General features: G+C 27.1%; 4 protein-coding genes across 5 annotated transcripts; all 4 read left to right on the top strand.

Annotated features, from left to right (window-relative positions):
* The first annotated feature begins 755 nt into the window (after positions 1–755).
* Positions 756–3,993, top strand: LOC100262344 (glycerate dehydrogenase HPR, peroxisomal). 2 transcript variants are annotated; one of them, XM_002279245.5, is made up of 13 exons: positions 756–978; positions 1,061–1,144; positions 1,256–1,396; positions 1,921–2,042; positions 2,165–2,246; positions 2,527–2,599; positions 2,676–2,767; positions 2,888–2,962; positions 3,064–3,171; positions 3,274–3,351; positions 3,442–3,486; positions 3,574–3,688; positions 3,771–3,993. In XM_002279245.5, the coding sequence occupies exons 1-13, from the start codon at positions 856–858 to the stop codon at positions 3,791–3,793; spliced, it is 1,161 nt and encodes a 386-aa protein (XP_002279281.1). In that variant the 5' UTR covers positions 756–855; the 3' UTR covers positions 3,794–3,993. The 2 variants fall into 2 exon arrangements, with proteins under 2 accessions (XP_002279281.1, XP_059591756.1); XM_059735773.1 differs by having other exon boundaries at positions 760–978; positions 3,574–3,993.
* Positions 3,994–5,428: 1,435 nt separating this feature from the next.
* LOC132252532 (SKP1-like protein 1A) lies at positions 5,429–7,400 on the top strand. Its single transcript, XM_002279196.5, has 2 exons — positions 5,429–5,993; positions 6,907–7,400. The coding sequence occupies exons 1-2, from the start codon at positions 5,700–5,702 to the stop codon at positions 7,078–7,080; spliced, it is 468 nt and encodes a 155-aa protein (XP_002279232.1). The 5' UTR covers positions 5,429–5,699; the 3' UTR covers positions 7,081–7,400.
* Positions 7,401–11,303: 3,903 nt separating this feature from the next.
* Positions 11,304–13,105, top strand: LOC132252531 (SKP1-like protein 1A). The gene is made up of 2 exons (XM_002279135.4): positions 11,304–11,728; positions 12,728–13,105. The coding sequence occupies exons 1-2, from the start codon at positions 11,420–11,422 to the stop codon at positions 12,899–12,901; spliced, it is 483 nt and encodes a 160-aa protein (XP_002279171.1). The 5' UTR covers positions 11,304–11,419; the 3' UTR covers positions 12,902–13,105.
* A 7,767-nt stretch (positions 13,106–20,872) lies between these two features.
* LOC100257179 (uncharacterized) lies at positions 20,873–26,850 on the top strand. Its single transcript, XM_002277828.4, has 4 exons — positions 20,873–21,295; positions 22,924–23,334; positions 25,699–26,136; positions 26,472–26,850. The coding sequence occupies exons 1-4, from the start codon at positions 21,002–21,004 to the stop codon at positions 26,643–26,645; spliced, it is 1,317 nt and encodes a 438-aa protein (XP_002277864.1). The 5' UTR covers positions 20,873–21,001; the 3' UTR covers positions 26,646–26,850.
* Positions 26,851–27,953: the final 1,103 nt, after the last annotated feature.

The following is a 27,953-nucleotide window of genomic DNA, read 5'->3' as shown; positions in this document are numbered from 1 at the left end:
TGAGAATGAGACTTTAACCTACCTCACATGTTACTTCAACTAGTCGAATTCAAATATATATATATATATATATATATATATATATATATATATATATATATTTATACCAATGCGAAGGAGACCTTAACCTATCTCACATATTACTAAAGCGGACATCAATCCTCTTGTCGAGATTAGTCAAGCTTCTAGCATATAACATAAATAGAAGAACCTTACTTTAATTTGGTTTGGCAGTAGAAAAAGAAGATTAATTAGCTTCGATCATCGATCGACTTTAGTGAGAACATTTATATATTATATTTTATGAGAAATGTTATTAGGACTAAATAATACTTTAGGGGTCTTTTTGTGATTAATAAATTATTTTACAGAATATTTATGTGAAAAGGCCAACTTGGGCCAGCCCAACCCAATGCAGACTCTATTTCTAGAACTGGGCCTTGTTCCATAGCCTGTGAGCTAAGGCGAGCCTTCAGTATATTACTTCCCTACCCCTATTCCTTCCACTTTGACTGTTTAGAAAAGGGGTATTCTCGTCATTTACCGAAATGGATAGGCAATCCCCTTACGTGGCAACCACCCACGAAGCCAAATCCTTATAACCAAACATGAGGTCCAAACTCACTCCTTATCCCAAACAAGCTACCATATTAACTTACACCAGTCACACATCAACGGGTCAACTCTCCACAAAGTCAACAGTCACAGTAATCCAACAAGTCGCATTGGTCGAGACCATGAACAAAGAATAAGCATACCGCACCAGATCAGCCATGCATATAAATAAAACAGAGCACCTGAAATTTGAAAGGCTCCGTTTTTTTTTTTCCAATTCCTGAGCTGCTTCTAGCTTCCATGGCCAAGCCAGTTTCAATTGAGGTTTGGAACCCCTGTGGGAAATACAGAGTTGTCAGCACAAAACCGATGCCGGGAACCCGCTGGATCGATCTATTAGTCCAACAAGATTGTAGAGTTGAAGTAATTTTTCTCATAATTGTTTGTATATTTTTGGGTTAATTGTGTGAATTTGATGAAAATTTGTGCTGTTTTTGGTGTTCAGATATGTACCCAGAAGAAAACAATCTTGTCTGTTGAAGATATCATTGCTCTTATTGGTGATAAGTGTGATGGAGTGATTGGACAGGTGAGGAAGTAATCAGAAATGGAGTTTCTCCTTTTCTTTTCTTTTTTGGTGTGAATTTTGGCTTTTGATGAAATGGGTTGTTGTGGTTTTGCTTGCATTTTTGTGGGTCAGTTGACAGAAGATTGGGGGGAGACGCTGTTTTCGGCTTTGAGCAGGGCTGGAGGCAGGGCTTTTAGCAACATGGCTGTTGGATACAACAATGTTGATGTGAATGCTGCTAATAAGTACGGTGTTGCTGTTGGGAACACTCCAGTGAGTTTGTGATTTCCTCTATGTTTTAGGCATTGTGATGAGAATGAATATTGAAGAAATCAGATGTGTGTATGTGTTCGAGTATGTGCTTTTCTAGATGAATTGTGCTTCACATTTTCACATGTATGTATGCAACAATGATGAGTGGTTGAATGCATCATGCTTGATAAAATTATTCAATGAGATTTCTTTGTATTTTGACTGTTTGAGGATGTGCTTTTGTAGAAGAATGAATGATCAAAACATGTGATTATGCTTGGTATTGGTATATAAATGAATGAGTGAGTGATTGAACGCATCATGCTCAATCTCGTAGATGAACGAATCTATATAAGTATGTGTGTTGATGCTTTATACATTCATATATATGTGGGTGATGAGCGATTGAATGTATCATTATTGATCAATTTATGCATGCACACATTGAATAATATGTGGTATATAAACTGATTATCATGATGTTGGTTTTGTCTTTCTCATAAAGGGTAGAGAAATTGAGGTGATTTTTGTGTTCATTTGGGTAGGGAGTACTTACAGAGACTACAGCAGAGCTAGCAGCCTCACTTTCTATGGCAGCTGCTCGAAGAATAGTTGAAGCAGATGAGTTCATGAGGGCAGGCTTATACGATGGATGGCTTCCTCATCTGTACAACCACCCTTTTTCATTATTACCTTCATTGCTTGTGGTTATGTTTACAGTTTATACGTTGTGCGTTTCAAAGCTAACTACAAGAATAAAGATATGCTCGGCTTTACTTTTTCTCATAGGTTTGTGGGGAATTTGCTCAGAGGACAGACTGTTGGTGTGATTGGAGCAGGTCGTATTGGATCTGCGTATGCTAGAATGATGGTAATTGTTAACAAACTGAATATTACTTCTGTTGTCATAAAAACTTGTTAATCATCACCCTGGCTACTTGAATTCAGTTTGGTGCCAAATCGAACAGTACATTGATTCATGTCAATTTAGAACTCAACATTAAGTGTAGAGTAGCTCAATTGTTTGGTTGCATAGGTTGGGGAACTTGAAACTCTTTGTGAGTATTTACAACACCAGTTGGGTTGGTTCTCAGTGGGTTCAATCAATTTGTTATGCGGGTAGGAGTGACTTTGTTCTTCTTCTGTAACAGGTAGAAGGGTTCAAAATGAACCTGATTTACTATGATCTGTACCAAGCCACACGCCTGGAGAAGTTTGTTACAGGTCTCTGAGGCAATCTACTGAAACTAGTCGGTTTCTCCACTCCTTTTTGATGATACTCATGTGTTTCCAAATGCAGCTTATGGTCAGTTCCTGAAAGCCAGTGGTGAACAACCAGTGACCTGGAAAAGAGCTGCAAGTATGGATGAGGTGCTCCGAGAGGCTGATCTTGTAAGACTTTTTCTCTCAGAAAATAATACACATTTCATTAGTCTTGAGTTGGATTTTTTTTTTTTTGTTTTTCCATTTTTGCTTTAAATTGAAGTGACTTTTGTCTGGTGCTCTTTGTAGATTAGTCTCCATCCAGTATTGGATAAGACCACTTATCATCTAGTCAACAAGGAAAGGCTCTCAATGATGAAGAAGGTGAAATCTCAATGAGTTTTTTTTTTTTTTCTTCTGAGCTTAATGACTTAATTGAATATATAAATGAATATAACCTATGGTTACGGTATCTAAATCTATAGGAAGCGATCCTTATAAACTGCAGCAGAGGGCCTGTGATTGATGAAGTAGCTTTGGTGGCACATCTGAAAGAGAACCCCATGTTTCGAGTTGGACTTGATGTCTTTGAGGTAACAAAACAAAACTCCTCCATCCATATAGTTCAGAGCCATAGCATTAAAATCACCTTTCCAAGTTCATTTATCATTCAATTATCAATCCACTTCTTTCAGGATGAACCTTACATGAAACCTGGTCTTGCTGAAATGAAGAACGCGATCGTGGTACCTCACATTGCTTCTGCTTCCAAGGTACATTAATACTCAAAATCCCATCTGTCAAGACTTGTCCTTATTATATATCCTTAAATGGTTACTGACTTTTTCTCATGGTTTATGCAGTGGACTCGCGAAGGAATGGCTACATTGGCTGCTCTGAATGTCCTGGTATGTGATCAAAATCCAAAAAAAAGGGGAACTGATACTTATTTTTCCAATCAAAACCATTAACTTCTTTATCAATCCAAACAATAGGGAAAGATCAAAGGATACCCAATTTGGCATGATCCAAATAAGGTTGAACCATTCCTCAACGAGAACTCCCTGCCCCCAGCTGCATCTCCAAGTATAGTCAATGCAAAAGCCTTAGGTAGCATTCATCCTCTGAAACCAGTAAACTATGTTGGTGTTCTGGTCAATGTCTCAACTGCAAATTTTCGGGTTCCTTGCAGGTTTGCCTGTTTCAAAGCTATGAGCAGGAGGGGTTGAACACAAATGGCCTAGTTGCTGCAAAGAGAGTGTTTTGGAGGAGTGGTGATAATAGGCTATTTGCTCCATCTTGTTCACACTGGCTTTTCATCTAATGTAAGCATAATTATATATAGGTTTATCAGTTGAATTGGGAACTCAATCCTCTTGGTTTCTTTGGTAATGAGACTCAAAGTTGTTGATGAATTGGTAGCATGTCTACTACTTTAGTTCTTCCATGCAGTCATTCCTAGAAACATGTCTTTTACTGAGTAAATTGATTGAGATTTCATTTAAAAAAAAAAAAAAAATCTATTTAAAGAAAAGGGTTTTATTTAGACTCTGTTTGATTCATAAAAAGCAGTAATTAAAGGGAAAAAAAATGGTAAAAAGAAAGTATTAAGGGCTTGTTTGGTAACTATTTTCAAAAACAAATTTTTGTTCTCCAGAGAAAAAAGAAAAAAGAAAAATATGTTTGACAATCAGAAAACACAAGACAATTTAATGTTCTTAAAAATAAAAATTTGTGCATTTTTAGAGAACATTTTTTAATTGTTTTCAATTGTTTTTTAGAACTGTTTTAAAAAATAATTATATAAATATAAAAAAAATTATTAAAAATAAAACACTATATTTAAAAGTTATTTTTAAAACATATTAAAAATGTAAAAAACAAATTAAAAACATTTCAAGTTTCCAAACAGATATTTGTTTTACAAAATAATATAAAATCGTTTTTAAAAACCATTTTTTAGAACCATTCAAGTTACTAAACAAGGCTTAAGTATATCTTGAAATACACTTTCTATTTTTTTTAATTAGAAAATAGGACTAATTTTTATATAAGATAGTACAAAAATTTTATAATTTTAGGTGTTAGAAAATAATTTTTTAATATTTTTTTTCTTCCCTTAATACTTTTAGGAACCAAATAAAATCAAAATATTTTAATTCTTTTTATATATTAACTTTATTTAAAAAATAAATTTTAGAAAACAAAATTGTATAAAATTTTCGTTTTGAAAATGTATCACTTCTTTATGCCTATCATAGCTTCATTTTATTTTTTATTTATCACGAATTAATTATCTTAATTTTATTTATATGAATACATTTTAAGGCTTAATATTTGTCTTTTATGAATTAATTTTTAAAAGAAAATAAAAAATTTAAATATTCATCCCTTTGAATTAAAATAGAATATTGCATTTGATTTTAAGTAGAATTCTATTATTAATTTGAATTAGAATAAGAAATAAAATTTGAATTATAGTAGATTTGTATATAAATATTCATCATTATCAGTAATGATATAATTTCTAAAATTCTCTTACATAATTTTTTTATTTTTTTATTTTAATTTTTTCTATTATTATTATTTAAGTGGAAAATGGATATCATATTCTTTTTAGAATTACATCTCCAATAATTTTATTATATCAATTTTTTTTAATTATTTCAAAGAAAATAATTGAAAAAAAAATTATTTGGTATCCTGATCATGATGTGTATTAAAAAAATGAAAAAAATAATTAAAAATAAATCCATAATTTATACATTATTAGTTTTAAAATTTAAATTTTAATAAAAATTCAATTTTATTAAAAATAAAAATATGATCATTGAATAAAAAATGTTATATTAATATAATATCAAATATAAAATAATTAAAATTCATATATCTAAAAAAAAAAGGAAAAAAAAAAGAAGAAAATCAGTTGAATTCAAGCAAGAAAAACAAACCGTCAAAACTCGAAAACCGGAGGCCGACTCTGAATCAAAATAAAATCTGTTTACAAACCTGGCCCTACACATCTATAAATAGGGGTCGGCCGTCAAGTTCCTTATTTCCTATCATATCAATTTACTCTTTGAGAGTCCTAGGGTTAGGGTTTCGAACCAGAACTCGAATCATGGCTTCTTCAAAGACGATCACTCTCAGAAGCTCTGACGGCGAGGCCTTCGACCTCGAGGAGGTGGTGGCGGTGGAGTCTCAGACGATCAAGCACATGATCGAGGACGGATGCGCCGACAATGCGATTCCGTTGCCGAACGTCACCAGCAAGATCCTTGCAAAGGTGATCGAGTACTGCAAGAAGCACGTTGAAACTCCTAAGGCGGAGGAACACGCCGTCAATGATGAACTCAAGGCCTGGGATGCTGATTTCGTGAAAGTCGATCAGGCCACCCTCTTTGACCTCATCTTGGTGAGACTTCTGAATCTGTTCTTTTTCTTTATTAGTCGTTTTTTTTTTAAAAAAAAAATTTGTTGATTGTTTAGGAAAGTGCGAGAAAGGAAAAGAAATTAGGTACTTTGGATTTTTTTACTTTTTGGTTACTTTGGGATTGAATAACTATGAATATTGGATTGAAAAATCGGCAGGAGGAAAAAGGAAACCATGCCGATTTTGGAAAAATAGAGAAGTCATTGAACCGTTGTTTTTGCGATATATTACTCTGATGTTTTTCTTGGATTCTTGAGTTGTATATCCTTACTCTTAAAATTTTCTGTTTATGATGGTGGGTTTGAGTCCAAACATGTGATACAATATCAAGTATTAGGAATTATAATGTGAGTTTTAGTTTGGTTCCAAAATAATAGTTGCAATATCAAGTATTAGGAATTATACTCTTGAGTTTTAGTCATAGCCAAAATTTGGTTTTCTTGTTTGTTTTTTTTTCTTTTTCTTTTTTTGTTTATGTTCTTGGATTTGTATGTTCTTTAACTGTTAAGCATGTGTTAAGTGTCTTGAAGTGCTTTGTATTCTGGTTTGTTTTCATGTAACCTGGCAATTCTAATCATAGCAAACATGATATTGGGACTATAAACTGAATGCTTGGGGATGTTGTTACTGTTTTTCCGTGTTTCTATTGGATTTCTATCTATTTGTGAGGACCTTGGATATGACTTGAAATGTTATAAACACAAGTAAAAGAAAAAAAAACATTAAACCATGGAATTTTTCTGTGATCTTTTAGAATTGTTATATGGTTAAAGATCCCTTGGGATGAAGCTTTGAATATCCTATTCGCTAATTTGGTGATTTTCCCTAGAACTTTTTCTTGTGCCTTGTGTTTCTCGTGTATCAATCAATCCTCCGGTTCTTCCGGTTCTTGCAGGCAGCAAACTATCTAGATATCAAGAGCCTGTTGGATTTGACCTGCCAAACAGTTGCTGACATGATCAAGGGAAAGACTCCGGAGGAAATTCGCAAGACATTCAACATCAAGAATGACTTCACTCCGGAGGAAGAGGAGGACGTCCGGAGAGAGAACCAATGGGCATTCGAGTAAGGAGAATGTCCGAGAACCAATGGGCAACTTCTTAAAGAATTAAGAAGCTGGTTTACTTTGTACATAAGGGTTGGCTCTGCAATCAACCCAGATTACCTCATGGGGATTTAACCTTGACTTCATTACATAGAACCTAGTTATTTTCAAATATGCTTGGATGGTTTCCTACTATTTTCTCGACTTTCTCATTTGGGTCTTATTTTTCAGCATTATATGATATATGACTTGGCCCATATGTCTGCATATATGGGTTTCATTTTCAGGATTATTTGATATATTTCACCTACTGCCAATTGTTAATCTATATCCAATTTGGTTCTTATTGGGTTTCTTTTCTTTACATCAGCATTCTGGAATTTGTATCAAATTGGCACAAAGTTATATGTTTTGGGATGAAAACAATGGCCTAGTTGATGCAAATTGAGTGTTTTGGAGGGGAGTGGTGTTAATAGGCTATTTGCTCCCATCTTGTTCACCCTGGCTTTTCATCTAATGTAAGCATAATTATACATAGGTTTATCAGTTGAATTTGGGACTCCATCCTCTTGGTTTCTTTGGTAATGAGACTTGAAGTTGTTGATGAGAATTGGTAGCATGTATCATGTATGCTACTTTGTTCTTCCATGCAATCAATCATTCCTAGAAACATGTCTTTTAGTAAGTAGATTGATTGAGAATTCATCCTAAAAAAGAAGAAGAAAAAAGTCTATTTTAAAGAACAGGGATTTATTTAGACTCTAGTAATTAAAGGGAAAAAGATGGTAGAAAGAAAATATTAAGGGCTTGTGTGGTAATAATTTCTTAAAACCATTTTTCGTTCTACATGTCTGGCAACGAGAAAATAGTTTTATAGTTTTATGTTCTTAAAAATAGAAAACATATGTTTTCAAACAACCATCTTTTAGTTATTTTTAATTATTTTTTTAGGATGGTTTTAAAAATAATTATATATATAAAAAATCATTAAAAATAAAACATTGCTTATAAAAGTTACTCTTAAAACATGTTTAAAAACATAAAAGTTACTCTTAAAACATGTTTAAAAACATAGAAAAGATATTAAAAATATTTTAGAGTCTATTTGGTGAAGTTTTTAAAAACATGTTTTTGTTTTTAAAACTTCATTAAAAATAATAGAAAAACACACTATTATTTTTCTTCTATAGAATCATTATTTTTTTTATTAGGCAAATTAACTTCAAATTAAATAAAACTTAATATCTTTGATTTGTTAACAAGTCTATTAGTTTTAAAAAGTGATTTAAACATAATATAATAAACTTATTAATACTATAAATTTATGAACAAAAATTGGTTTAAAACAACTCTATTGTTTCTCTTCTATATAAAATTATTATTTATTGATTTTTTTTTTCACAAGACAAATGAACTTCAAATTAAATAAGACTTAGAGCCCGTTTGGCAGTGATTTTTAAAAGTGTTTCTACCCTTAAAAACACTTTTAAATGTTTTTGGGATGAAAATAAAGTGTTTGGAAAATTTTAAAAAACACTTTTGAAAATCTGGAAAAACACTTGAAGTGATTTTTAGAGAATCACTTGACAGGTGTTTTTTTTAAAAAAACACTTCAATTTTTTTGAAATATTCCAAAAATGCCCCCCGTGATAAATCAATTAGAAAAATCTTTTTTTTTTTTAGAAATTAATAGGTGGTCATATATTGTTTTACTTTTAAAATTATCTTTTATTCAATGTTCTTTTTTTTTTATTATTGATTTAGATGTTTTTTGTAAATATTTTTTAAAATTTTAGTATAGTGATAAAAAAATTATTATTTTTAATTAGAAAAGTCTTTTTTTTTTTAGAAATTAATAGGTAATCATATATTATTTTAATTTTAAAATTATCTTTTATTCAATGTTATTTTTTTAGTGATTTAGATGTTTTTTCATTAATAAAAAGTTTTTTTTTTTATCATACCATTTTTTTAATTAAAATTGTATGTCCTTTTTGGTAATTTATTAATATTAAAAGTGTTTTTATATTTATACAATATATTATCAAAAACACTTTAGAATCATTTTTTCTGATTATCATAAAAGTGTTTTTCACAGAAACACTATAGCAGAAAACACTTCAAATAAAAACACTTCCACTAGAATCACTACCAAACGGGCTCTTAATGAATTGGATTTATTAACAAGTCTAATAATCTTTAAAAATAATTTAAAACTCAAATAATAAACTTATTAATCCCGTAAATTTATGAATAAAAATTAGTTTATAATGGTGTTTTTTTTTTTTTTCTGTACATAATTATACTTTTATAAATTTTCCTATCGAAAAAATGAATTTCAAATCAAGTAATACTTTTTATTGAATTTATTAATGAGTTTAACAATTTTTAAAAATAATTTGGAACTCAAAAATAAATCTAATTATTGAAAAAAAATATAAGGGAGGAAAACCGATCCAATTAATTATAGATTAAATCAAAACATTCTAGAATATTATATTCAAAATTGAATAATAAATGTGTGCATATGTAATAAAAAACCTACTTATTCATATGTTAAGAAAATAAAACTTTATTCATTATTCATTTTAAATAAAATATTATTGACAATTAGTATTATTCATTTTTAACCCAAAAAAATATGAAAAATGTTAATATCCTTTATGTTTCTAACATATAACTACTAAAAATATAATTTATGATTTTATTATGACATTATTATTTATGTTTTACTAAATATTATTTATTTTTAATTTATTTGTAATTATAAAATTATTTTCATTTTCAATAAGACTTCAATTAAATTTAATTAATTAATATTATATAAATTAAATTTAAAATGTTTTTTCAAAACCAAAAAAAAAATTAATAAAAAAACAATTTATCCAAACAAGTATTTTTATATTTTATTTTAAAAATCCTTTTATGAAAACAATTTGCCAAATATCCTTATTTTTATAAAACATTAGAAAAACTTTTTTTTTTTTTTTTTTTTGTTCTTTAACTTAAAAACAATTTCTAAAAACAACTATAAGAAATCATGGTCAAACAAGAAATTAAAAATTGTTTCATGATTAAAAAAATATACTTATCTTTAACTCATACATAATTTTTAATAAGACATAAGTTGAATTTGATTTCATATTATTATAAATTAAATTTATAAAATTTTTTAAAATAAAAATAAGACATTATTTTAAAAAAAATACAAATTCTTTCATTCAAACAAGGTTTTTTTTTGTTTTAAAATTTTATTTTTTGTTCTTATCTTGAAAATAGTTTTTAAAAACAAATTTAAAAAAACACCATCTAACAAACCATTAGGTTTCTAAAAATATAATTGTTCTACAAACATTAAAAAACAATTTTAAAAAAATTACTAAATAGGGCTTAAGTGTTCGATGATTTTTTGCATTTTTTGTTTTTAAAATTAGAAAATAGTACTAATTTTTATGTAAAATACTATAAAAAAAAAAATAGATATCAAGATAACTTTACTATCCTAAATTTTAAATTCTTTAAAATTGATTTTAAATGATATAAGGTAAATTTATATATATATATATATATATATATATATATATATATATATATATATTATTTAAAAGGCTATACTTTTTATATAAAACATATTCTTCTACTTTTAAAACCAAAAAATAAAAAATATATCCAAACAAATACCAATGAATTAATTTAGTAAAAAAAGTAGCACACTTATTAAGCCACTTGAACACTAATCTAGAAAGAAAAATATCATCAAAAGCATTAGACACGAAATTTATATATATTTTTTAACCTAATGGCATGAATAGTTATTGTTATAGCCCCTATTACTTATATTAAATATTGATATGAAATTATTTTTTGGGGTCCATTGAAAGTACCAAATGTGCACTAAATTAATATGTAACTCATAAGTATATATGTTTATTTTTCTATTTGGTTGGGTTTAATATTTTTCTTTTTTAAAATGGGAAATCATTGGCTACATTTTTATATTTCAAAAACTTAAATCGTTAGAAAAATTGATCCGGTTGGGTTTGATTGACTTGTTGGCTGGTTGAAATCAAGCAACAAAAACAAACCGTCACAATTCGAAAACCCGAAACCGAATCCGAATCAAAATCAAACTACCCGCCCTACACATCTATAAATACAAAATACGGGTCAACAGTCAATTTCATTATTTTATATCAATTTACTCACAACGTCCCTAAATAGGGGTCAATCGTCAATTTCATTATTTTATTATTTTATGTCAATTTACTAACAACGTAGGGGTGAACCGATCAATTTCATTAGTTTATATCAATTTACTCTTTTGAGAGATCTAGGCTTCGGGTTTCGAACCAGATCTCGAATCATGGCTTCTTCAAAGATAATCACTCTCAGAAGCTCAGAAGGTGAGGACTTCGGCCTCGATGTGGTGGCGGCGATGGAGTTGCTGGTGATCAAGCCCATGATCGAGGAGTTGCAGGTGATCAAGCCCATGATCGACAATGCGATTCCGTTGCCGAACGTCACCAGCAAGATCCTTGCAAAGGTGATCGAGTACTGCAAGAAGCACGTTGAAACTCCTAAGGCGGAGGAACACGCCGTCAATGATGAACTCAAGGCTTGGGATGCTGATTTCGTCAAAGTCGATCAGGCCACCCTCTTTGACCTCATCTTGGTGAGACTTCTGAATTTGTTCTTTTTCTTTATTAGTCGTTTTTTAAAAAAAATAAATAAATTTTGTTGATTGTTTAGGAAAGTGCGCGAAAGGAAAAGAAATTACGTACTTTGGATATTTTGCTTTTTGGTTACTTTGGGATTGAACAACTAGGAATATTGGATTGAAAAAGAAAACCATTCCCATTTTGGAAAAATTGAACCGTTGTTTTTCCGGTATATTACTCAATGATGTTGTTTTTCTTGGATTCTTGAGTTGTATCTTAAAATTCTCTGTTTATGATGGTGGGTTTGGTTCCAAACACTTATACAATTATAATGTGAGGTTTCGGTGGTGTTTGTGTTTTTGCTTAATTCTAAATATAACGTTTAATAATATTAAATATTAATTTATTTGTTTTTATAATATCTTATTTCTATTAAATATTAAAAAATTTATTTATAAAAAAAGTACATATTTTGATTTTTTTATTTAATAAAAAAAATTATTATAAGTCATGACAAATTACAAAAACAAATTATCTAAATTTTAAAAATAAATTATTTTAAGTAAAAAGCCTAAAAAACAAACATCACCCGATTTGGCTTCAAATAATAGTTGTAATATCAATTTTTAGGGATTATACTTTGTGTTTTAGTTATAGTCAAATTTTGTTTTTTTTGTTTTTCTGTTTTCGTTGATGTTCTTGGATTTGTATATTCTTTAACTCTAAAGTACGTGCTAAGTGTCTTGAAGTGCTTTGTATTTTGGTTTGTTTTGGTCGTGTGACCTGACAATTCTAATCATAGCAAACATGATGGGGATGTTATAACATAAGTAAAAGAAAAAAAAAACATTAAACCATGGAATTTTTCTGTGATCTTTTAGAATTGTTATATGGTTAAAGATCGCTTGGGATGAAGCTTTGAATATCCTATTTGCTAATTTGGTGATTTTCCCAAGAACTTTTTCTTGTGCCTTGTGTTTCTTGTGTATCAATCAATTCTTCGGTTCTTGCAGGCAGCAGATTATCTAGATATCAAGAGCCTGTCGGATTTGACCTGCCAAACTGTTGCTGACATGATGAAGGGAAAGACTGCGGAGGAAATTCGCAAGACACTCAACATCAAGAATGACCTCACTCCAGAGGAAGAGGAGGAGATCCGGAGAGAGAACCGATGGATATTTGATTAAGGAGGATGTCCAGAGTGAGAACCAATGGGCAACTGAGTAAAGAACTAGGAAGCTAGTTTCCTTCGTCTTAATTACCTTTACTTTGTACGTAAGGGTTGGCTCTGCAATCAACCCAGGTTACCTCATGGAGACTTAACCTTACTTCATTGCATAGAACCTAGTTATTTTCAAATATGCTTGGATGGTTTCCTACCATTTTGTCTACATTCTCGTTTGGGTCTCCTTTTTCAGCATTATATGATATATGACTTGGCCCATATGTCTAGGCACCATGCGAGCCGGGGGCGAGGCACCATTACAGGTTTTTGTTTTTAAAAAGGATTTGTTTTTTTCACTGGTCAAATTATCTTCAAATTAAATAAGACTTAATATCTTTGATTTGTTAACAAGTCTATTAATTTTAAAAGGTAATTTAAACACAATATAATAAACTTATTAATATCATAAATTTATGAACAAAAATGGGTTTAAAACAACTCTATTGTTTCTCTTCTATATAAAATTATTATTTATTGAATCTTTTTTTCACATGACAAATGGACTTTAAATTAAATAAGACTTAATGTATTGAATTCATTAACAAGTCTAATAATATTAATACTAAAAATTTATAAATAAAAATTAGTTTATAATGATTTTATTATTATTATTTTTTGCACATAATTATACTTTTATAATTTTTCAAAAAATAAATTTCAAATCAAGTGACACTTTTTATTGAATTTATTAATGAGCTTAACAATTTTTAAAAATAATTTGGAACTCAAAAATAAATCTAATTATTGAAAAAAAATAAGGGAAGAAAATCAATCCAATTAATTGTAGATTAAATCAAAATATTTTGAAATGTTATATTCAAAATTGAATAATAAATGTGTACATATGTAATAAAAAACTTATTTATATGTTAAGAAGATAAAACTTTATTCATTATTCATTTTAAATTAAATACCTTTGACAATTAATATTATTCATTTTTAACCCAAAAAAAATGAAAAATGTTAATATCCTTATGTTTCTAACATATAACTATTAAAAGTATAATTTATGATTTTATTTTGACGTTACTATTTATGTTTTATTAAATATTATTTATTTTTTAAATTTATTTATAATTATAAAATTATTTTCATTTTCAATAAGACTTCAATTAAATTTAATTACTTAATATTATATAAATTGAATTTAAAATGTTTTTACAAAACCAAAACAATTTTTTTTACTAAAAAACAAGTCTTTTTATTTTTTATTTTTAAAGTCCTTTTATAAAAACAACTTGCCCAATATCCTTATTTTTATAAAAATTTAAAAAAAATTCGTTCTTTAACTTAAAAACAAAACGAGAAATTAAAAATTGTTTCATGATTAAAAAAATGGAGAATTGCCCTTAAGTGGTAAACTGGGAAAAAAAATTATCGAGAAGGGTGGGTAGATTTGATAATTCTTCCGAAGGTCTAACATTTTTATTAGACCAATTTACCTTGAATTTCCTAAGTCCATTTACCAATTGAGAAGTACGTCTTCTTTTACTGACAATCAAATCAATCTATTTCACAATATTACAATCAAAGAAAATTTTACAAATAATACAAAATAAACAAATGAAAATTATAATCAATTGAGACATATTTTATATAATAAAGAACAATATTTGTTGTATATTAGACATGTTAGGGATATGTCAAAAAAACCCACAACTGCCCAGTTTCATAAGAAATTTGAAATTTTCAAAATTTTACCTTATTATATAATATATCATAATGTTATTGTATTTGTATTGTAATTGTAGTGTATTTTTATTGTACCTCTATATTTTTATATAAAAAAAATTAATTTTATAGATTTTTTTTATACATCATTGGATTATCATCAACAACTTCATGTATTGAAATTACAATAGTGTATTTTTGTTGTCTTTTTATAATTTTGGCTTGCAATGATGCTTTATCATAGGAATACAACATGATAGCCTAGAAATGCTAGTTCAATAAAAAAACAAATTCAATATTTTTTCATTTTGATGTATTGTAATGTTAATGTTTTTTCATTGTAACTATATTGCATTTGTATTGTACTTGTACTTTATAATTGAAGTAATGGTTCTTTTACACAACTTTCAAACTACTAGGCATTCAACACATCATACCAAAATAATACTTACACAAAATTCATAATAAAAGACAAAGTGGTCTCATACAAAAGGGATTTTAGTTTTCAATGAAAATCCAAATATGTTTATAAATATACAAACAAAGTGGTCCCAAACATGCATAAAACAACTGAGAAAATTTTTTCTTTTGTAATATCAAACAAGTCTCAACAACAAAACTAAAGTACAAACCTTTTCAATGGAAATCAATAATAATTATATCAAACAATCCACCCGAAAAATAAATTAAAAATAAAAACACATCTTCAATATGACCAAAATCATATAAAAAAAATCAAAAAAAAAAATTAAACAACATTTTAAACAAAAAAAATGTAATTTCTTTCTCAAAACCTTCTTCAATATTTCAGATCTAATATTTTAAATTTACATTCTTAAAATTATTAACATTTCATTCATTCAATACAATTTTTAAATTATTTGTTTATTTATTTGCATAAACTGACGTAATTTTTTTTTTTTGGCTTTTTTTTTTTAAAAAAAATCTTACCTTTAATGGATCTCTTGCTAGATTCACAAAAAAAAAAACAAGCTTTGTGGAGATGTTTCCGATCATGACCTGAAGTGCTGAAGTTTTTTCGTCTTACCTTTTTTTCTTCTTTAATATTGACAAGTTGCAGCTCGATTAAAGAAAACTTTTCTTTTTTTGATGTTGTTTTTCACTTATTAAGGGTAGTTTTGACATTTAAACAAAATAAAGTCTTTAAAAGAATTATCATAATTTCACCATACTCTTCAGAAGAATTATTAAATTTACCCACCCTTCTCGGTCATATTTTTCCCTAGCCTACCCTAAAGGGTAATTTTTCTTTAAAAAATATATATATTTATCTTTAACTTATACATAATTTTTAATAAGACTTAAGTTGAATTTGATTTCATATTATTATAAAATAAAAATAAAACATTATTTTAAAAAACAATACAAATTCTTTCATTCAAATCAGTTTTTTATTTTTTGTTTTAAAAATCTACTTTTTGTTATGTATCTTGAAAATAGTTTTTAAAAACACCGTCAAACAAACATTGAGGTTTTCAAACAAATAATTGTTGTACAAACTTTAAAAAAAAAAAAGTTTTAAAAATTATTATCAAAACCTTTTTTTTTTTAAAAAATAATAATAAATGGGGCTCATGTGTTGGATGCATTTTTGGCTTTTTTGTTTTTAAAATTAAAAAATAGTACTAATTTTTATATAAAATACTATTAAAAAAATTAGATATCAAGATAACTTTACTATCCTAAATTTTAAATTTTTTTGAAATGATTTTAAATGATATAAGGTAAATTTATATATTTTTTTTATCTAAAAGGTTATACTTTTTATATAAAATATATTACCATCTTCTACTTTTAAAACCAAATAATAAAAAATATATCCAAACAAATACTAAAGAATCAATTTAGTATAAAAAGTAGCACCACTCGAGCGCTTGAGCTGCCTAAACAGTTGAGCCACTCAAGTGCGTTCAAGCCACCTTAACAGTCAAGCCACTCAAGTACTTATTTAGCCGCTTGAGCCACTCGAACACTAATCTAAAAAGAAAAATATCATCAAAAGAATTAGGCACGAAATTTATATATATTTTTAACCCAATGGCATGAATAGTTATTGTTATAGCCCCTATTACTTATATTAAATATTGATATGAAATTATTTTTTGGGTCCATTGAAGAAGGTAAAAACAACAAATTAAATATCTTAAATTAATAAATTATATAATTTTATATTATATATTATATAAATTTATTATTTTAAAATTATTAATTTATTAATCAATAAAATATTCATTTATAATATCTTCTATTTATCTATTTATGCTTGTTGAAGTAATATTAAATTTTTAAGTTTAAATATAAATAATTTATTATTTAAGTATATTTTTTAAATTTTAATTATAAATTGTAATTTTTTAACTTTTAATTAAATTTTTAATTTTTTTTAAAAATTAACTAAAACATCAGTTGACAACTTTAACTTTAATTAAAAAATAAAGCCTCAGTTTAGTTCAAAAATTAGCAACTGAGGCTTCAATTTAAAAATAAAACCTCACTTGACAATTGCGGTTTTAATTCAAAAATAAAGTTTCAATTATCAATTGAGGTTTTTAGTTTAAAAATAAAGTTTCACTTGACAAATATGGTTTTAACTAAAATGATTAAAAATAAATAATTTATTTTTTTATAATATGATGCTTACGTAGCACCAAAAAGACCATTTCAAACGTAAATTTAAAAAAAAAAGTGGCTACATCTTATATTTTTTTTAATAAATGGGTCATTTTGACCCAAAAATCAACTTACCTTATATTAAATTATTAAAAGAATCATATCATCGTATCACTCGGGCTTACTCTATTCATGTCTGTCTCCACCTCTTCATAATTTCAACAGTAATAACAATAATGATGACGATTATAGGAAATAATAATAATAAAGTCACCCCCTTTGCTTTATCCTCATCTCTGCAAAATCTTCAAGTGTCTTCAGAGAGAGGGGGAGAAAACGGAGAGAAGCAGAGGCAATGGAGCGGTTGATTTACTCGTATTCTCCAATCCCCTCCAGAGTCCGTCTAAAGCCCATTTCTCCTCTCTCTCCTATCCCTCCACTTCCTCCATTCGTCTGTGCAATTCGTGTTTGGGTTCTTGAGTTTGGATTTCGGTTTTTAGTTTTTAAATGTCAATTGACCTGCCGTTGCTTCAAATCCATGGATTTGTGGGTGAAAGTTCTGCAAGCAATGAATTTGCATTTGGAGGGCTATCTTAGCGTTTCCTCTTCTGGGTTCTGTGAGATTTCTAGAAGAATCTAGGGTGATGATTAAATTTTGTGTTGTGATGTTCATCAGGCTTTTGAGAGGTTAGGCTCAAATGGGAACAAGTCAGAATCCACCCTAGGCCCCCAATAGTTATGAAAATTTCATTTGGAATCCCACCCACAACTTGTTGCAGATAGGCTCCAGTCGATGTGTCTCTTCTCCTAGTGTTTGGGTGGAAGGTGTCTGAAGATTTTTAAGACTTGATTATTGGAGTTGAAGTCCAAAATATTCCATTGGTAGAAAAAAATGGTAAAAATAGTACCCATCTCATAATATTTTTCAAAGTAATCTTTTATATTCACGTAAGCATATATATATATATATGGATTTTTTTAGTATAAAAAACCATCGTTAATGATTGTGATTTTAAAAGTTTTAAAAATATCCTTAAAACCACAGTCATATATTATGGTTTTACAATTTTTCTTAGAACCATAATTAATAACTGTAGTTTCAAAATTATTTTTAATCCATCCCCGTTTTAATGGTATTATGATTTTAATATTATTTTTAAAATATTCTTTATCATAATAATTATAAACTATAAAACTAAAGTTAGTAAGGAACAACCTAAAATCATAATCATTGACATTATTTTTATATGAAAATATAAAATTTTAAAATAATATAAATAATTTATTTAGTTATTTTAGAATTTAAAAATAATATGAAAAAATAATTTTATTTAATTCATATGTGATAAAATTCATATAAAAATTACTCTTAAAACATGTTCAAAAACATAGAAAATAGATTAAAAATATTTTAGAGCTTGTTTGGTGAAATTTTTGAAAACATGTTTTTGTTTTTAAAAATTCATTAAAAATAATAGAAAAACACACTTTATTATTTTTCTTCTGCATAAAATCATTATTTTTTTATTTGTTTTGTTCACTAGGCAAATTAATTTCAAATTAAATAAAACTTAGGCGGTGTTTGTTTTTTTGCCTTTTTGCTAAAAGTAATTTAGTTTTAGAATTTAGGTTGTTTGTTTTTCTATTTTTCATGACTTATTATAAACTTTTTACTAAATAGAAAAAACCAAAATATGTAGCTTTTTCTAAATAGAAAAAATAACATATTGATTTTTTTTACTTTTTAATACTTAATAGAAATAAAATACTACAAAAACAAACAATATAATATTTAACACTATTAAGCATTAAGGTTTTATTTAGAATTAAGTAAAAAAACAAACACCACCTTTAGTATCTTGGATTTGTTAAAAAGTCTATTAATTTTAAAAAGTAATTTAAACATAATATAATAAACTTATTAATACTAGAAATTTAGGAACAAAAATTGGTTTAAAACAACTCTATTATTTCTCTTTGATATAAAATTATTATTTATTGATTTTTTTTCACAAGACAAATGAACTTCAAATTAAATAAGACTTAATGTATTAGATTTATTAACAAGTTTAATAATCTTTAAAAATAATTTAACACTCAAATAATAAACTGTAAATTTATGAATAAAAATTAGTTTAAAAATAATTTAACACTCAAATATTTAACACTTATATATTTTTTTTTTGCACATAATTATACTTTTATAAATTTTCCTACTGAAAAAATGAATTTCAAATCAAGTGTCGCTTTTTACTGGATTTATTAATGAGTTTAATAATTTTTAAAAATAATTTGGAACTCAAAAATAAATCTAATTATTGAAGAAAAAAAAATAAGGGCGGAAAACCAATCCAATTAATTGTAAATTAAATCAAAACATTCTAGAATATTATATTTAAAATTGAATAATAAATGTATGCATATATAATAAAAAACTTACTCATTTATATGTTAAGAAAATAAAACTTTATTTATTATTCATTTTAAATAAAATACTATTGACAATAATAGTTCATTTTTAACCCAAAAAAAAAAGAAAAATGTTAATATCCTTTATGTTTCTAACATATAACTACTAAAAAGATAATTTATGATTTTATTATGACATTACTATTTATGTTTTACTAAATATTATTTATTTTTAATTTATTTGTAATTATAAAATTATTTGCATTTTCAATAAGACTTCATTTAAATTTAAATAATTAATATTATATAAAATCGAATTTAAAATGTTTTTACAAAACCAAAACGTACATTTTTTCTAATAAAAAAACAATTTATCCAAACAAGTGTTTTTATTTTTTATTTTTAAAATCCTTTTATAAAAACAACTTGTCAAATATCCTTATTTTTTATAAGAAATCATAGTCAAACAAGAAATAAAAAATTGTTTCATGATTAAAAAATATATATTTATCTTTAATTCATACATAATTTTTAATAAGATTAAGTTGAATTTGATTTCATATTATTATAAATTAAATTTATAAGTAAAAATAAGACTTTATTTTTAAAAACAATACAAATTCATTCATTCAAACAAGTTTTTATTTTTTATTTTAAAAATCTATTTTTTGTTTTGCATCTTGAAAATAGTTTTTAAAAACAAATTTTAAAAAACAAACACACCCTTAGGTTTCCAAACAAATAATTGTTCTACAAACATTAAAAAACAATTTAAAAAAAATTATTTTCAAGAACTATTTTAAAAAGAATTACTAAATAGGGTTAAGTGTTGGATGCATTTTTTGCTTTTTTTTTTTTAAAATTAGAAAATAGTAATAATTTTTTATATAAAACACTATATAAAAAAAATATCAAGAAAACTTTACTATCCTAAATTTTAAATTTGTTTAAAATGATTTTTAAAATTAGAAGTCTAAATGATTATATGTAACTCATAAGTATATATGTTTATTTTTCTATTTGGTTGGGTTCAATATTTTTCTTTTTTAAATGGGAAATCATTGGCTACATTTTTATATTTCAAAAACTTAAATCGTTAGAAAAATTGATCCTTATAGTAGAAGATTGGTTGGGTTCGATTGACTTGTTGGCAGGTTGAAATCAAGCAACAAAAACAAACCGTCACAATTCGAAAACCCGAAACCGAATCCGAATCAAAATCAAATCTGTTCACAAAACTACCGGCCTTACACAACTGGAAAAAGGGGTCAACCGGTCAATTTCATTATTTTATAAAAATTTACTCTTTGAGAGAGATCTATGTTTAGGGTTTCGAACCAGAGCTCGAATCATGGCTTCTTCAAAGACAATCATTCTCAGAAGCTCAGAAGGTGAGGACTTCGGCCTCCATGTGGTGGCGGCGATGGAGTTGCTGGTGATCAAGCCCATCATCGAGGAGGGAAACACCAAACGTGCGATTCCTTTGCCGAACGTCACCAGCAAGATCCTTGCAAAGGTGATCGAGTACTGCAAGAAGCACGTTGAAACTCCTAAGGCGGAGGAACACGCCGTCAATGATGAACTCAAGGGCTGGGCTGCTGATTTCTTCAAAGACGATCGGGCCACCTTCTTTGACCTCATCAAGGTACTTTGGATAAAGATAATTTTATTGTTTATTTGAATGGACTTGCTAATGATAAGTCCAATTGAATGTTATAATTTTTATAAAAATAATCTAATAAATTGTACATTATTAATTCAACTTTTCATTTTGTATTAATTATAAATTATAAATTTTTACTCATTTGGTTAGGGTTGAAAAATAAAAATCACATCCTAAAGTTATCAAATCGTTTTATATATGTAATATATAATTAAAAACTTTATTACCGAATAATTATTTTTCATGAGGATTTATTAATTGAATAACACATAATTATTTAATAGAATAACACACATATAACACATGAAAAAATTAAACAAAATATGTTGTAATATATTACAACGTTAGTGATTTTGTATTGTAAGTATAATGCATTTATATCGTACCTATATTTTATTACAAAAGTAATAATTCTAAAAATGTTAATTCATATTTTATTGGTATTAACACATCATATCAGTGTATTAACATCATTCACCCAGTGAATTAAAATTATTTTATCATTTATATATATATAAAACTACGAGTTTTAGTGAATTCAAATTAGTATTTCATTTGATTTTGAAAATGATTCATAATATAAGTATGTTATAAAATATGGTATGATCATATAAAACTATCACTTTTATAAAAAAGTTCAATATTTTTTCAATTAAGTTTTATTGTAATGTAAGTATATTTACATTATAATTATAACATATTTTTGTCGTACTTATATTTTATAATAAAAATGACAATCTTAGAGATCACTTTTTATACCTTATTAATATTCAACATATCATATGTATTAACATCATCCAGTGTATTGAGAAAAAAATAGATATGAAAATTAAGAAAAAAAAATACTATGCAAAGGAAAGAAAAATAGAAAAATCATATAAAATTTTTAAAATTATTTTATTATAAAAAATAAAAGACAATTAAACTTTTCCATCATTTTCTTATATTTTTTCGATAATACAAAAGGAAAATTAAATATTTTATCTTTCTCGAATTTAATGCACATATATATCAAAAAAGAAAATCATCATTTTTATTATATAATTATGAAACTTGTTTTTTTTTAAATAAAATTAAAAATTAGAATAAAAATAAAAAATGTGAAAAAAAACACATTAAATGTTATTTTGAAAATACTTTTTTAGACGTATTTTTGTCTTAGTGAATTTAAATAATAAATTATACTATATATAATAATTGTAAGGGTTAAACTCAAAATTTTGTTTTAAAATTTGAGTATTAATAATTACAATAAATGTGCAGCGTATCTATGATACATGTCCTACAAATAAATGTTTTGAATTTTAAAAACTTTTAGTTGAAGGATATATTTAGCATTTAAACTTATTATTGTCCTTCAAAAAATTATTAAAAGAGACCACCTTGCAGCCCACCCTATCCAATAATTCTCCCATGAAGTGCTTTGTATTTTGGTTTGTTAAAACATTAAACCATGGAATTAATCTGTGTTCTTTTAGAATTGTTATATGGTTAAAGATCGCTTGGGATGAAGCTTTGAATATCCTATTTGCTAATTTGGTGATTTTCCGTAAAACTTTTTCTTATGCCTTGTGTTTCTCGTGTATCAATCAATTCTCCGGTTCTTGCAGGCAGCAGACTATCTACATATCAAGTGCCTGTTGGATTTGGCCTGCCAAACAGTTGTTGACATGACCAAGGAAATGTCTCCGGCCGAAATTTGCGAGATATACGTCTCGATCAAGGAAAAGTCTCTTGAAAAAATTTTCGAGAGATACAACATCAAGACTGGACTCACTCTCAAAAGCTCAGACAGCGAGACCTTCGACCTCGATGTGGCGGTGGCGACGGAGTCGCGGAAGATCAAGCGCAAGATCAAGCGCATGATCAAGGACAGACGCGCCAACAATGCGATTCTGGATCTGAACGTCACCAGCAAGATCCTTGCAACGGTGATCGAGTACTGCAAGAAGCACGCCGTCAATGATAAACTCGAGGATTTCGTCAAAGTCGATCGGACCACCCTCTTAGACCTCATCAAGGTGAGACTTCTGAATCTGTTCTTTTTCTTTGTTATTCCTTTTTTTTTTTTTTCCTTCTTTTGTTGATTGTTTAGGAATGTTTAGGAAAGTGCGATAAAGGAAGAGAAATTAGGTACTTAGGATTTTGTGATAGGTGGCTGGATGTGATAATTAGTGCCTTATAGAAAATATATTATCTATAAATAAATTTGAGATTGTAAATAATTTGGGTTACATATGACAATAAGTATGGTTAATCAATAATCTATATCATTTTTGAACAATTAATCCCAAGATTAACAAAATTTTAGTTATAAAAGTCAAAGATAAAGATAATTTTATTATTTATTTAAATGGACTTGCAAATGATAAGTCCAATTGAATGTTAGAATTTTTATAAAAATAATCTAATAAATTGTACATTATTAATCCAACTTATTATTTTGTATTAATCATAAATTATTTTATATTATCACATCAATACATTATAATTTAATAAATTTGTTAATTTTTTTTATTACTTTAGTTACGCGGGGTTGAAAAATATGGAAAAGTGAAAAAGAAAAGGAATATATATATATATATAAATTTGAGAATTTTTAAAGACCCATTAAAAAATAATAATTGTCAATATCTCGTAAATAAAAATCACATCCTAAAGTTATTATATCATTTTATATATATAAAATACAATTAAAAACTTTAGTACCCTAATTAGAATGAATAATTAATTTTCAAGAGGATTTATCTATTGAATAATATACAAATATTCAATTGAATAATACACAACTATTCCTTGGATAATATAGATAATATAACACGTGAAAAAATTAAGCAAAATATGTACCTATATTTCATTGCAAAAATAATAATTCTAAAAATATTAATTCATAACATATCAGTATATTAATATCATTCACCCAATGCATTGAAATTATTTTATCATTTATATATATATAAACTACGAGTTTAAGTGAATTCAAATTAGTATTTCATAATATAAGTATGTTATAAAATATGGTATGATCATACAAAACTATCACTTTTATAAAAAAGTACAAACTTTTTCTAATTAGGTTTTATTGTAATATAGGTGTATTTATATTATAATTATAACATATTTTTGTCATTACTTTATTTTATAATAAAAGTAATAATCTTAGAGATCACTTTTTATACCTTATTAATATTCAACATATCATATGTATTAACATTATCCACTCGATGCATTGAGAAAAAATAATTATATATGAAAATTAAGAAAGAAATAGTATGGAAAGGAAAAAAAAATAGAAAAATCATATAAATTTTTAAAAATTATTTTATTATAAAAAATAAAATCCGATTAAACATTTTTCGTCATTTTCTTACATTTTTTAGATAATTAAAATAAAAAATTAAACATTTTATCTTCCTCGAATTTAATATATATATGAAAAAATTATCATTTTTATTATATAATTATGAAAATTGTTTTTTCTTAATAAAATTAAAAATAAAATAAAAAATAAATGCAAAAAAAAACACATTAAATGTTAGTTTAAAAATTCTTTTTTAGAAGTATTTTTGTCTTAAATAGTAAATTTAAATAACAAATTATACTATATATATGATAATCAGTGTTAACCCAAAATTTTGATTTAAATTTTGAATGTCAATAATTATAATAAATATGAGGCTCATACACCATAAATGTCCTACCAATAAATGCTTTGAATTTTAAAAACTTTTAGTTAAAGTATATTTTTGGCATTTAAACCTATTATTGCCCTCCCATGACATATCAAAAGATATCAAAAGAGACCACCTTCCCAATAATTATCATATCCAACCCACCCTATCTGATGATTCTTCCTTGAATTTTTTATTTTTTGGATACTTTGGGATTGAATAACTATGAATGTTGAATTGAAAAATCGGCAGTGAGGAAAAGAAAAATCATGCTAATTTTGGAAAAATAGAGAAGTCATTGAACCGTTGTTCTCAATAATGTTGTTTTTCTTGGATTCTTTATGATGGGTTTGGGTCCAAACATGTGATGCGATATCAAGTATTAGGAATCATACTGTGATTTATGTTCCTGGATTTGAATATTCTTTTAACTCTTTATAGGACTGTAAACTGAATACTTGGGGATGTTGTTACTGTTTGTCTGCATTTCTATTGTATTTCTAGCTATTGGTGAGGTCCTTGGATATGACTTGAAATGTTCTAAACACAAGTAAACCAGGGACTTTTTCTGTGTTCTTTTAGCATTGGTCAATGGTTAAAGATCACTTGGGACGAAGCTTTGAATATCCTATTTGCTAATTTGGTTATTTTCCGTACAACTTTTTCTTGTGCCTAGTGTTTCTTGTGTATCAATCAATTCTCTGGTTCATGCAGGCAGCAAACTATCTAGGTATCAAGAGCCTATTGGATTTGACCTGCCAAACAGTTGCTGACATGATCAAGGAAATGTCTGGGAACGAAAATTGCGAGATTCACTTATTGATCAAGGAAAGGTCTCTTGAAAAAATTTGCAAGATATACAACATCAAGACTAAACTCACTCTCCAAAGCTCTGACGGCATGTTCTTCTACGTCGATGTGGCGGTGGCGATGGAGTCACAGACGATCAAGCACATGATCGAGGACAGATGCGCCGACAATGCGATTCCGTTGCCGAACGTCACCAGCAAGATCCTTGCAAGGGTGATCGAGTACTGCAAGAAGCACGTTGAAACTCCTAAGGCGGAGGAACACGCCGTCAATGATGAACTCAGGGCTTGGGATGCTGATTTCGTCAAAGTCGATCAGGCCACCCTCTTTGACCTCATCTTGGTGAGACTTCTGAATCTGTTCTTTTTCTTTGTTGCTCTTTTTTGTTGATTGTTTAGGAAAGTGCGAGAAAGGAAAAGAAATTCGGTACTTTGGATTTTTTACTGTTTGGTTACTTTGGGATTGAACAACTATGAATATTGGATTGAAAAATGGGCAGGGAGGAAAAAGAAAACCATGCCAATTTTGGAAAAATAAAGAAGTCATTGAACCGTTGTTCTCAATAATGTTGTTTTTCTTGGATTCTTGAGTTGTATATCCTACTCTTAAAACTCTCTGTTTATGATGATGGGTTTGGGTCCAAACATGTGTATCAATCAATTCTCTGGTTCTTGCAGGCAGCAAACTATCTAGATATCAAGAGCCTGTTGGATTTGACCTGCCAAACAGTTGCTGACATGATCAAGGGAAAGACTCCGTCGGAAATTCGCAAGACATTCATCTACAAGAATGACTTCACTCCGGAGGAAGAGGAGGAGGTTCGGAGAGAGAACCAATGGGCATTTGAGTAAGGAGGATGTCCAGAGTGAGAACCTATGGGCAACCGAGTAAAGAATTAGGATGCTAGTTTCCTTAGTGTTCTTACCTTTACTTTGTACATAAGGGTTGGTTCTGCAATCAACCCAGGTTACCTCATGGGGATTTACCTTGACTTTTTTGTATAGAACCTAGTTTTTTGTATTATTTTCAAATATGCTTGGATGGTTTCCTACTAAATGGGTCTCATTTCTCAACATTATATGATATTTGCTTGGCCCATATGTTTCTCTATTCACTATTCGGATTAAACTATTTATATTTATAACAAAGGTGAAGTAATATTTTAAGTTTAAAATATTAAAATTTTATTGGGTTGGTATTTTAAGTTTAAAATTTTAAGCATTTCCATTCCATTTTGAAAGAAAAAAAAATGGAAAAAAATATTTTTGTTGTCTGCACCGTAAATTGTTTTAATAAAACTAAACAAAAATATTTTTACATCAAATTAAAAATATCAATTGTTTAAGTTCATATATTATTATTTTTTAAATAATGAGATACATTAATTAACCACTCATATATTTTTAATAAATATAAAAATCAAAATAATATAGCATTTTTATTTTAAAAAAAATTAAAGGTAAATATTTCAAAAAACAACATAACTTTATATATATAAAATAAATAAATAAATAAAGTTAAAATCATAATTGGTGGCTACAACTTTGATCATTTTTTAAAGAATGTAAAACTATAGTCACCAATTAGTATTTAACTTTAACTTTAAAACCATAGTTGATGATTATAGTTTTAAAATTTTTAAAAAATAGTAAGTCATCAACTATAATTTAAACTTAAAGTTAAAATGGTAATTGGTGACTACAATTTTGACCATTTAAAAAAAATAAAATCGTAGTCACCAATTACAATTTTATGATATGGCAACTTATGTGGCTTAAGCGCATTAGATTGGACATTATTTTGAAAATCGATTTACTTTATGATTTTTTTTTTTAAATATCCAATTTTGGGTCAAAACTCCTTCGCATGACACTCAATATTATGAATCTCTATGGCAAAGAAGGCATGGAGAAAACTCAAGAGAAAATTTTCATGGATATTCAATATCAAAAGAGGCTTCACTTTTGATGAAGATGACGAGGTTATCTCATCTTTTTTAACTAAGAGTGCGTTTGATAGTGATTTTAAAAAACGTTTATAATCTTTATAATATTTGAATGATACAAGTTTTAAATATTAAAAATAATAAAAATACTTCCTAAAATCACTATTAAACGGATTTTTAATATTTCTTTCTCAGTTTATTTAATTAACAGCAT

The sequence above is a fragment of the Vitis vinifera genome, chromosome 3 (genome assembly GCF_030704535.1).
Source record: "Vitis vinifera cultivar Pinot Noir 40024 chromosome 3, ASM3070453v1".
NCBI lineage: Eukaryota > Viridiplantae > Streptophyta > Magnoliopsida > Vitales > Vitaceae > Vitis > Vitis vinifera.
Note: the sequence above shows the minus strand (reverse complement) of the source record. Positions and strands in the feature narration are given on the sequence as shown.